The sequence below is a fragment of the Notolepis coatsorum genome, assembly GCF_963971535.1.
Source record: "Notolepis coatsorum genome assembly, contig: SCAFFOLD_1207, whole genome shotgun sequence".
NCBI classification, from domain to species: Eukaryota; Metazoa; Chordata; class Actinopteri; order Aulopiformes; family Paralepididae; genus Notolepis; species Notolepis coatsorum.
The window spans coordinates 35,001-47,822 of record NW_028174641.1 but is presented as its reverse complement, the minus strand read 5'-3'; the positions used below and the strand labels follow the sequence as shown (position 1 = coordinate 47,822).

Here is a 12,822-nt window from a genome sequence, read left to right as displayed (position 1 = left end):
GTCCCTATACAGCTAAAGAGATTAGTTTTATCAGGTATCACAGTGGCTAAAAAGCTGATAGCATCACGATGGTTTCAACCGGAAAAAATGTGTAGTAAGGTTTGGATTCTTACATATCTCATGTGATTTATCTAGAAATATCCACAGCAAGGATTTTAGGTGTCAGTGAATCCAAAATGGCAATGTGGTTAGAAGTGGTGGATAGAATAAAAGCTAGCATATGAACTGTAGTGCCTGGTAAGGAGCGAATGATAATGGATGGATTATCCAAGTGGGGGTCCGGGGGGGGGGAGCGAGCGAGAGCATATGTGTGTAGGGTATTAGATAGCAAGTATTAGGTATATATCTCGTATAATACATTTATTTAAATGGTGATTTAATTGGATGTGTACTGTTAATTAATGCTTGTATAACTAATTTTATGTTGTTATGTTTATGTGTATGTTTAAAAAATAACAAAAAAAAAATATATATATATATATATATATATATATATATATAAAAAAAAGCAGTGGAATTAGATAATCATGCCGTTCAGATTCAAACCGATCAGGCATTATTAAGGCACGCCTTCCTTAGTAGGCCCCAAACAATCAGAATCTTATTCGAAAAACAGATTTAGAAATATATATATATATTTCTCAGAATGACAGCCGAAATTGTAGTGGAATTCATTCATCAAGGCCCGCTTGGGTCTGGCGGTCAGTCAGAGGGCGCCTCGAAATGAAAATCAAACTAAGTGTAGATTCATACTTCTAATTTCATGGGAAGCTGCTGTCTAAGGCCTATCCGTGGAACATTAACTGCTGATGGCTTAGAAATACAACTATGCGGTCAGGTGGCGTAGCGGAGATTGCGTTCGTCACCAACGCCGGAGATGCTGGATTCGCGGCGTTGTCACCAGCTTGGCTGGCCGTTCACACTAATACAATTGGCTGTATTAGAGGGTGGGAAAGCTGGTGGGTGGGAAGCTGGCGTTGTGGACAGCGACGCCCACAGGTCAGGTCTCGGCGCTTGCTCAGCGGGGCAGGACTTGGTGGAGATAGCGTGCCCTCCCACGTGTTACACTTCACCAATGAGAGTCCTCGCTGCCAAGTGAAAAGACGTCACTGGCTGTCGGCGCACGTCTCGGAGGAAGGGGAGGGGAGGGGGGGGGGCCTTGTACCGACTCATAGGAGAACATGCATACAGCGCCACCTAGGGGAGGGGGGGGGGCCTTGTACCGACTCATAGGAGAACATGCATACAGCGCCACCTAGGGGAGGGGGGGGCCTTGTACCAACTCATAGGAGAACATGCATACAGCGCCAGGTAGGGGGGGGGGGGGGGCCTTGTACCAACTCATAGGAGAACATGCATACAGCGCCAGGTAGGGGAGGGGGGGAATTGGCACGACGACTAATTGGGACGGGGAGAAAATGAGAGAAAGAATCATCAGAAACAGAAAAAAAAAGAAAAAAAAATACAACTCTAAGTCTGCAGGCCTTGCTCCTCCCACTCAGACCTGGAGTTCAGTTAATCGCATGGGAATAAACAACAGAGTCAAAAGAGAAGGTATCGAGACAGAGAGCTTAGTTTTCACTTTTGCTGTCGACTGCAATGTAACAATGGAGTTCACATGAGAAGATGAATATGAGGCCAAATAAGTCGGCTTTTGATTACAGGATTCTCATTCACACCTTTATTTAAATCTCAGAAATCCTTATTTACAATGATGTCAAGATACGCCCGCACATTTAAAATAAACAAGATGAAACACCGGATAGAAAATAAAGAAGAATCGGTTAAAACGGGTACATTCTGAACTTTAGAACTAACTTTAGAACTAACTTGTGGGTCTTGAAGCATAATCCAGTAGATCTGGCTGTAGATCTGTAATAAATGATCAACCACAAGGGGGAGCCAGTGTACCTGACATCTACTGCTCTTGTGTAGGAGAATGATGTTCCTTAAAAAGACACTTTGCCAATCTTCAACTTCTTCTGTGGTTCTGTCGTGAGGAGGACATGTGACGATCAGTCCTGTGGTTCTGTGGTGAGGAGGACATGTGATGACCAGTCCTGTGGTTCTGTCGTGAGGAGGACATGTGATGATCAGTCCTGTGGTTCTGTCGTGAGGAGGACATGTGATGACCAGTCCTGTGGTTCTGTCGTGAGGACGACATGTGATGATCAGTCCTGTGGTTCTGTCGTGAGGCCGACATGTGATGATCAGTCCTGTGGTTCTGTCGTGAGGAGGACATGTGATGACCAGTCCTGTGACTCAGTAACGTGTTCGGTGTCTTGAGAGCTCACAGGCACCCAGATAAATTCCTCTCCGAGACAACGAACACGCTGGTGAGTCACATGTCCGTTTATCACATGTCCTGCTCACAACAGAAAGATCTGTGAAGTTCTCCTTTAATCAAGTCACGGGCTTTTAGACTAAAGACTAAGAAAATAGAAATTGTGTGTAAAAAAAATATGAAAATAGTTATGACAAGCAGGGGTTCTCACTCAAATGAGTTACCATGTGTCTTTTATAGGTACCTTTTTGACTAAATATTCTGCCACAAAATGGACATTCTCCTGCATTTACATTTACATTTAGTAATTTAACTGAACGCTTTTATCCAAAGCGACTTACAAGTTCTGTACGACAAGACAGCAAGAAGGGCACAACTCTATCAGCTGAGCAACAATGTTCATCAAAGTGTTGCGTGTTACAGTGTAGGTTAGTTTATTAGGACAAGTGCATGACAGTAAGGTTAGTTAGGGTTAGATATATATATATATATTTTTTTTTTGTGGGTCTGCAAGTTTCTTTTGCGTCTGAACCCTTTCCCACAAACTGAACAACTAAATGGGTTCTTCTCTCCAGTGACTTCTTGTGTGTCTCTTCAGATGAGACTTTTGTTTAAATCCTTTTCCACAATCGCTACAAATAAATGGCTTCTCTCCTGTACGACCTCTCATAGATCTTACAACATCGGTGTTTTCAGTCCATAACTAAATGTTTTCCACCGCTCATGTGGCTCTTCAAATGTCCTTTCCTAATGAACCCCTTTCCACAAACCGAACAACTGAATGGTTTCTCTCCCGTGTGAGTCAACGTGTGTCTTTTCAGATCCGCTCTGGTTCTGAACCCTTTCCCACAGACCGAACAACTAAATGGTTTCTCTCCCGTGTGAGTCATCGCGTGGATCTTCAAATATGCTTTCTCGCCGAACCCTTTCCCACAGACCGAACAACTAAATGGTTTCTCTCCCGTGTGAGTCATCGCGTGTGCCTTCAAATATGCTTTCCTACTGAATCCTTTCCCACAAACTGAACAACTGAACGGCTTGTCTCCTGTGTGCGTCCGCCTGTGTTTCTGCAGATCCCCTCTGGTCCTGGACCCTTTCCCACAGACCGAACAACTGAACGGTTTCTCTTTAGTGTGACTCCTCAAGTGCACGGTCAGATAGAACTTTTCACCAAATCTCTTGTGACACAGTGAGCAACTATAGGGCTTTTCCCCGGTATGAATTCTCATATGTTTGACCAAATATGAAATAGTGGTGCATATCTTGCCACAAACGGCACACGTCGTGTGAATTTGAAAGTGAAGTTTTAAGCTCTCTGTGGGCTCTAAATGTTTCCCACACAAACCACAGTCGCTACGATGGACTCTAATATGGCGCGCTAATGAAGACTTACTGGGAAAACATTTCCCACACACTCTACAGCTCCACGTTTCAGACGGAACGTGGTTTGATAATTTCACCTCATGGGACGAAACCACAGAGCTCTTGAACGTGTTGCTGTTGGATAAACTCCGTCCTTTGTCGCTCTGCGTCTTCTTCGACGTCGGTAAACCTGGACGAGGTTCACTGGTCTCCTCCCACGCATCACTGTCATCAGTTCCAGAACAGTCTGAAGAGTGAAGCTCATCATCTCTAGTTGGTTCTAAATCACCAGCTGGATCTAGGTTACTGGCTGGTTCCGATAGTCCACAGTCCTCTCCGTCGGGTTCCGTTTTCATGTGTCCAGTCGAGGTGCTGGGTAAAGAGGACGCTTCTCCGTTTCTCTCCCTCTGGGTTTGAAGAGGCTGGAAGGACAGAGAGTTCTCTCCGTCATCTTCACACTTCACTGGGTGAACTGTGGTCTTGGAGAGATCAGCTTCTTCCAGCCCTTGATGTAGTTCCTCTTTAATCTGTAGGACCTCTGGGTCCTGGGTTTGGCTGAGCAGTGAGGACAGAGTATTATCTCCGTCATGTTCATATTTCACAGGGTGTGAGGTCATCTTGGAGCCATCAGCCTGCTCTAGATCTTGACATAGTTCCTCCTGTTCCTCTTTAATCTGTAGGGACTCTGGCTCCTGGGTTTGGTTAAACCACGAGGACTGAGGTTTCTCTTCATCATGTTCACTCTTCACAGGGACAGGATTGTATGTCACCTTGATGACACCAGCCTCCTGCAGACCTTGGAGCTGCTCTCCCTCCTGACTGCTCCAGAGTTCCTCCTGTTCCTCGTTCATCTGTAGGAACACCGGCTCCTCCTGGCTCAGACTGGGGCTCCTCTCCCGCTGCCCAGGGGGAACCTCCTCTACCGAGAGCTGTGGGGGGTCTGGAGAGGAGAAGTGTACTTCAGAATCAGAAACACTTAATGACGTGGTATACAGTACCCACAAGCATTTTTTTTTTTGTATTTTATTTTTTACTATTTTTTAAACAAACACATAAACAAACATGACAACACACAATGGGATATACAAATACACATATGCTCCAGCTCGTACCCCCCTCTCCCGGACCCCCCATTGGATAATCCAACCATTATAATTTGTTCCTAACCAGACATTACCATTATATGCTAGCTTTTATTCTCTCCACCACTTCTAACCACATTGCCATTTTGGATTCATTGAGACCCAAAATTCTAGCTGTTGATATTTCTTGATAGATGACATCGAGATATGTAAGAATCCAGACCTTCCGGCAAATTTTTTCCGGTTGAAACCATCGTGATGCTATCAGCTTTTTAGCCACTGTGATACCGGATAAAACCAATCTCTTTAGCTGTGGAGGTACTGCATGCTCAAAGACATCATTCAGCAGTAATACAGAGGGGTGTACAGGTATATCCAGAGTTAAGAGATTTGACAATTGCTGGGTCACTTCTTTCCAAAATATCTTAACTGGTGGGCAGTCCCAGTACATGTGCACAAGCAATTTGCATTGATGCCGCAACAGACCAACACTAAACTCAGACACAGGACTACAGATGAACTAATAGTTGCCCGATTGCCCGGGGCAAGTAAAATAAATATTAGGGCAGGTGTAGTTTGCCTGAACAATGTGAGCCTAGTTTGCTTGTTGTGTACCTTGGGTAAGACAGGGTCCTATAATCAAATGTGAAATCCTGCTTATTTGTCTGAAAACTCAAATGTAATTGTCCCTGTTTTCCCCATGGGGCGGCGCCATTTTAGCGTAAGCTAGATGGTGACGTCACGGTGATGGTTTGGGCTGGCTCCCGGGTTACACTGCTGGTTAGATAGCTAGTAAACATGGAGTGTCTTGAAGGTCAGTCAGTAAATGCAACGTTACCCACCAAATAACGCGACCGCAGTGGTTCTTTTTGTATCGCTCCCGGCTGTTCAAACGAATTTTACCGCGTGAAAGAGAAAGGAAAGTTGGTTCATTTCCACAAACTACCAGTGAAAGAAACAGTGTTGTTGGCGCGTTGGCTCAGGCTGGCTGCACTCAAGCGGCGCGATCAGCCTGTTGGACGGGGAACGAAGATCTGCAGTGAACACTTCATTGCCTCGGATTATGTTTTTGAGGGTGTCTTTGAAGAGGATGGGAGGTTTGTCCAGAAGACCACTAATCAGCTGAAGCCCGATGCGGTTCCCTCGGTCTTCGACAGACAGACTGGCCCAGGCAGTTCAACCAGCGTCAGCCCTGTGCCGGAGCATTTAGCGTGCTGGCTACCTAGCTAAGGTTCAGCTAACTAGCTACATGCAGCATTTAGCGTGCTGGCTACCTAGCTAAGGTTCAGCTAACTAGCTACATGCAGCATTTAGCGTGCTGGCTACCTAGCTAAGGTTCAGCTAACTAGCTACATGCAGCATTTAGCGTGCTGGCTACCTAGCTAAGGTTCAGCTAACTAGCTACATGCAGCATTTAGCGTGCTGGCTACCTAGCTAAGGTTCAGCTAACTAGCTACATGCAGCATTTAGCGTGCTGGCTACCTAGCTACGATTCAGCTAACTAGCTACATGCAGCATTTAGCGTGCTGGCTACCTAGCTACGATTCAGCTAACTAGCTACATGCAGCATTTAGCGTGCTGGCTACCTAGCTACGATTCAGCTAACTAGCTACATGCAGGATTTAGCGTGCTGGCTACCTAGCTACGATTCAGCTAACTAGCTACATGCAGCATTTAGCGTGCTGGCTACCTAGCTACGATTCAGCTAACTAGCTACATGCAGCATTTAGCGTGCTGGCTACCTAGCTACGGTTCAGCTAACTAGCTACATGCAGCATTTAGCGTGCTGGCTACCTAGCTACGGTTCAGCTAACTAGCTACATGCAGCATTTAGCGAGCTGGGTACCTAGCCGGGATTCAAAGCCAACTAGCCGGCTAACCCAGCTCGCTAAATGCTGCATGTAGCTAGTTAACTGAACCTAAACGTCTGTTTTTCAAAACGGAAATGTACAGATGAAAAAACAATCCATTTCGTACATGTTGACTGCAAGCAAGTCATTGATAAGCGACGGGCGTATTAGACACATAGCCATAATATAGAATATAGAAATAGCTCCGCAGAAATCATGAAATATCAGAAAATCAGTCTCAAATGGCTGGCATTCAAGCGATAAATCGTGCGCCCCCTGCTGGCACTCAAAGTGTTAAGCAAGAAAGATAAGTCTGTCCACAAATCTGAGGTAAAACATGTACACGAAGTGTATAACAATAAAACTTTTATAACTGGCATTAACTCATTGGCCGCCAAAAACGAGTTTTCTCGTTTTTAGATCCTTTGATCTTTTTCCGTTGATCCCCATTCTAAACACTCGATCGGAGCTGCCTGTGTCTCCCTGGCATCGCTGCCTACGTTAAAATTGCAATGACAATCAAATCCTGCCAGGTGGCAGTATCGCCTACACTTTAAACTGAGTCTCTGGTCTCTGGGTCTTTCTCTCTCTGTGAATCTGGCTGCAGGAACTCCTCCCCCTCAGAGGGAATCAGGACACGGCAATCTGTCGGGAGATTTGATCGCCTCAAACCTATTGTTTCCCGTATGATAGCCATGCCCAATATACACGAGTAATTGCGATCGCGATGGGACGACTGGGATTATTCATTTTGGAGTACATTCTGACTAAGGTATGGTCTATTTTAGGTAACCTGCTGGTATTTTTTTTTACCTAAAACATGCTTTTGTAGCGATCAGTGTCATATTTTACCGAACCTAAAACATGATTTTGGTAACGATCACAGTTTCAAGGTAAAACGACCCCCCCCCCCCCCCCCCTTGATGATTTTGTGAAGAAACATAATTATATGGTATATACCTTTGATTTGGAAATATTTGGAGTTTCAGGCGAGCAACCCGAACGATTTGGGAATAATGCATATAACAAGTCATATCTCGCTATCTAGAAAAAAAGACTGGATTATTTTGGAAAGGGGCGATGTTTAGCATGGAATAGCGCACAAACTAAAGTATGTACAAATGAACTGGTTAGTCAGTGTTGGACTATAAACAATGCCTGTCAAATGAGCCGTACTAGTGTCTCCATAGCTATAATACAGAACACACGATGGGTCCGCAAACATCGCGAACATTTTATTGTGGAGGAGTGAAGGAAAGCCTGAAACCTGTCACCTACCAGCCGCCTGCAGCTGCTCCAGCACCTCCTCCTTCACCACCACCAGCACCTCCTCCTCCTCCTCCTCAGACAGCTCCTCCGTCTCTGGCTGAGAGGAGAGAGGCAACACTGGGGTCAATAACTAGTGATCACTGATATTATTACTGATTCAAGTTATCACTGATATTATCACTGATATTATTACTGATTCAAGTTATCACTGATATTATTACTGATTCAAGTTATCACTGATATTATTACTGATATTATTACTGATTCAAGTTATCACTGATATTATTGCCTGACCGCAGCAGTTCAAAGAGGCAGTTGTTTGGGTGGCTGGAGTCTTTGATAATTATCCTAGCCTTGCCCATGCACTGCTTGTTGTAAATGTTCTGGAGAGTGGGAAGCCCACCCCCCCCCCCCCCAATTGTGCGTTCGGCTGAACGTGCCACTCTCTGTAGTCTGCTACGGTCTTGTGCAGTGCTATTCCCAAACCAGGAGGTGATGTTGCCAGTCAGGATGCTCTCTATTGTACATGAGTAGAAGTTCTTATGGATCTTCTGACTCACTTTGAACTTCCTTAGGCGCCTGAGGAAGTAGAGGCATTGCCGTGCCTTCTTCACAACACTGTCAATGTGTGTGGTCCATGTCAAGTCCTCGGATATGTGGGCTCCGAGGTACTTGAAACTGTTCACTCTCAACTGGTGCCCCGTCGATGCTGAGGGGGCTGTAGTCCTTGACCCCCGACCTTCTGAAGTCCACAATCATCTCTTTTGTTTTGCTGACGTTCAAGGAGAGGCAGTTCTCCTGACACCACTGCGACAGATTCTCTACCTCTTCCAGGTAGGCCCTCTCGTCGTTGGCAGAGATCAGGCCCACCACTACTGTGCCCCCCCCCACCTCCAATGTACAGCCCCCACCCACCCAACCTCCTCCAATGTACAGTTTCTACGTCAAATGTATATACACTCTTTTTCTGGACACTTTTGTATCACAAACAGTACTGTATTTGCAAATCTGATATGTCATAAATGTATAGATGTAGCAGTACTGTCTATCTGTATGTCATGTATGTCATATATGTTATGATGAATTGAAAATGGAGGACCCTGATGTAAACAAGACGAAAGTCTTTCTCTGGTCTGCATCCCCTTAACAATTGTATGTATTGAGCTGTACTGTACCCATTCTGCAATCTGTTAATAAACTTTTCAATCAATCAATCAGCAAATTTGATGATTGTGTTGTTGTTCCGCTGTGCCACACAGTCATGTGTGTACAGGGAGTAGAGGAGGGGACTCAGAACACAGCCCTGGGGGGCCCCTATGTTGAGCGTGATGGATGAGGAGGTGCAGTTGCCTGCTCTTACCACCTGGGGTCTACCCGTTACTGGCCACTGGCAGAGGTCATAGTTCAAGCCCAGGTCCCTGAGCTTGGCTATGAGTTTGGAGGAGACTATGGTATTGAATGCTGAGCTGAGCTGATTCAAGTTATTACTAGGGCTGACCTTCGAATTTTTTTTGGCATTCGAAGCTTCGGGGCCGAGATTCGATTTTAATTCGAAGCTTTGAGATAAAAATTTTTTTTTAATACATTTGATTTATTTTTATATTGTGGGACTTGTACAGCACTTTGTTCAACTTTGTCAGTGGTGTAAAGTTTAAACCTTTTAAAATCTTAGACAAACGAACACTTTGCTTTCATGAAATATTGTAAGCCGTCATTTGAGGCTTTATAAAAGCAGCACAATGAACACAAATCTGTCAGTGCCGAGTCCGACCTCATCTTAAATACGTTTGTTGTAGTTAACAAAGAGAGGCAGAGGGGGGGCAGGTGGCGCACGGAGATTACGTTCGTGACCAACACCGGGAGACACTAGGATTCGCCTGTTCGAATCCAGCTCCCGGCGTTGCTATCAGCTTGGCTGGCCTCTCACACTGATACAATTGGCTGTATCAGGGGGTGGGAAAGCTGAAGGGTGGGTTCTGGGCGTTGTGGACAGCGACCCCTACAGTTCGGTCGGGGCGCCTGCTCAGCGAGGGTTGGAACTGAGGAGAGATAGTGTGGCCTCCCACACGCTACACTCTCCCCGGTGAGAACCTGCGCGGCCAGGTTGGCCTGCCCCAGGCTGCACATGCGTCGGAGGAAAGCATGTGACAGTCTCCGGTCTCCCGGACCAACAGTAGGGGAAAGTACGCAACAACCAGGAAGGGTGGGATGGGAGAAAAATCGGGAAAAAGGAGGGGAAGAAAGATTAAAAAAAAAAAAAAAAAAAAAAAAAAAAAGAGAGGCAGAGTTGATTTTGCTAAAAATATATATATTCAAATTTTATTTCCCCATTCGAATCCCATGCCCATCGAACGAAGCTTCGAAGTATTTAAGACATCCCTAGTTATTAGTGATATTATTACTGATTCAAGTTATTACTGATATAGGGCGGCTAAGTGGCGCAGTGGGCAAGGCGCTCGCCACTAACGCAGGAGACGCTGGGTTCGAGCCCAGCTCTCGGCGTTGCTTCCGGCTTGGCTGGTCGTTCATACTGGCAGTATTAGGGGGTGGGAAAGCCGGTGGGTGGGGATCGGACGTTGTGGACGGCGACTCCTACAGGTCGGTTGGTGCGCCTGTACAGCAGAATCAGGAAGTATCGGGGGCAGCGTGAGCCTCCCACGCGTTACTCCTCGCCACTGAGAGATCGTGCTGTAGGTGAAAAGATGTGACAGGCTGCTTCCTCGTGTACCGGAGGGGACACGTGATGCAAGGCTTGGTCCTCACTGCAGCCGACCAGTGGGAGGCATGGTCTAGCAACGTTCAAGACAGGGGAGGGGAGAATTGAAGGAAAAATTGGCGAGGCGAAATTGGGATGGGGGAAAAAATAGAAAAATAAGGAGAAAAAGTGGATAAAAAAAAAGTTATTACTGATATTATTACAGATTCAAGTTATCACTGATATTATTACAGATTCAAGTTATTACTGATATTATTACTGATTCAAGTTATTACTGATTATTATTACAGATTCAAGTTATTACTGATATTATTACAGATTCAAGTTATTACTGATTATTATTACTGATATTATTACAGATTCTATTTATTACTGATATTATTACTAGGGATGCTCGATATTGACTTTTTTACCGATACCGATATTCCGATATTGTCCAACTCTTAATTTCGATACCGATACCGATACCGATATCAACCGATACCGATATATGCAGGGTTTCCCCCCAAAAAAACTGAATAATTTCAGGTAATTAATAATTTCACTGGATGCATTCAAAAGGCTTTCTAAATGTAAGCATTATCTGTGCAAAATATGATAATTAAAAAAGTAAAAATTAACATTACATATCTCTTGTTGTTGAATTAAACCAACATGCATACTTTTGACAATAAATAAAATAAGAATTGGTTCTTACTTGCTTGCCTGGGTAAATAAAGGTTAAATAAATGTAAATTATTATTATTTTTTTTTTTTTTTACCGATACCGATATTTTCCGATATCACATTTGACTGCCGATATCGGCCGATAATATCGGTCGGCCGATAATATCGGACATCCCTAATTATTACTGATATTATTACAGATTCTATTTATTACTGATATTATTAATTTATTACTGATTAAAGTTATTACTGATTATTACAGTTAAGAGGGACATGATATTAATAAATAAGAGCAGTACTGACAGCTGTGTAAAGGGAGACAGTCGTCTGTTCTGCAGCTCTGGGAGTACGTTCTGTTAGAGAGAGAGAGAGAGAGAGAGAGAGAGAGAGAGAGAGAGAGAGAGAGAGAGAGAGAGAGAGAGAGAGAGAGAGAGAGAGAGAGAGAGAGAGAGAGAGAGAGAGAGAGAGGAGAGGGAGTACGTTCTGTTAGAGAGAGAGAGAGAGAGAGAGGAGAGAGAGAGAGAGAGAGAGAGAGAGAGAGAGAGAGAGAGAGAGAGAGAGAGAGAGAGAGAGAGAGAGAGAGAGAGAGAGACAGATAGATCGTCATTCATTGCGCACTAGTTAGATGACATGTTGCGCATGTTATAACTTTGAATGTCTGCCATTTCCACAGCAAAGACGATACGATGCGTCGGTCATGAATATTCAAATTAAATGTCCTGGTCGACGTTGACTCATCGTTGCAGCTCTAGCCACGAGAAACAAGTCAAAACAGCAGTTCAGTTCAGCATCAAAACAACAGTTCAGTTCAGCATCAAAACAGCAGTTCAGTTCAGCGTCAAAACAACAGTTCAGTTCAGTTCAGCGTCAAAACAACAGTTCAGTTCAGCATCAAAACAACAGTTCAGTTCAGCATCAAAACAACAGTTCAGTTCAGCATCAAAACAACAGTTCAGTTCAGCATCAAAACAACAGTTCAGTTCAGCATCAAAACAACAGTTCAGTTCAGCATCAAAACAACAGTTCAGTTCAGCATCAAAACAACAGTTCAGTTCAGCATCAAAACAACAGTTCAGTTCAGCATCAAAACAACAGTTCAGTTCAGCATCAAAACAACAGTTCAGTTCAGCATCAAAACAACAGTTCAGTTCAGCATCAAAACAACAGTTCAGGCATTGAACCCATTTATTTATATGTTTATAAGTGACTTGTTATGTTCATGCTAGTGTTTAGTGTTTAGTTACCTCTCCTGCTACAGGTGGCCACTAGGGGGCGGGTGGACAAGGCCGTCTTGGAGAGGCGGTTGCTAGTTTGAAGCTCCTGCAGGCGTAGTTTGCTCCTGAGCGCCAGGTTCTCTCTGTGGCACCGCGACACCTCCAGACGGAGACTCGTGAAGCCACCGTCCACCAGCGCACTGATCTGGGACACGGCCGCGTTGGCCAGGACCTGCCAATCACAGGACACGATACTGATTATAATACAGAGCCTGCCAATCACAGGACACGATACTGATTATAATACAGAGCCTGCCAATCACAGGACACGATACTGATTATAATACAGAGCCTGCCAATCACAGGACACGATACTGAT

General features: G+C 44.6%; 1 protein-coding gene across 1 annotated transcript in view; it reads right to left on the bottom strand.

Annotated features, from left to right (window-relative positions):
* Positions 1 to 1,732: 1,732 nt before the first annotated feature.
* The window catches only part of LOC311247513 (uncharacterized protein), an 18,189-nt gene continuing 7,099 nt past the window's right edge, over positions 1,733 to 12,822 (bottom strand). Inside the window, exons 2-5 of the mRNA XM_084338553.1 lie at positions 12,474 to 12,675; positions 11,533 to 11,582; positions 7,857 to 7,944; positions 1,733 to 4,586 (exon numbers count right to left, since the gene is read on the bottom strand). Of these exons, the coding sequence (XP_084194679.1) occupies positions 2,977 to 4,586; positions 7,857 to 7,944; positions 11,533 to 11,582; positions 12,474 to 12,675 (1,950 nt within the window). The 3' untranslated portion in view covers positions 1,733 to 2,976. The remainder of the gene's footprint in view (positions 4,587 to 7,856; positions 7,945 to 11,532; positions 11,583 to 12,473; positions 12,676 to 12,822) is intronic.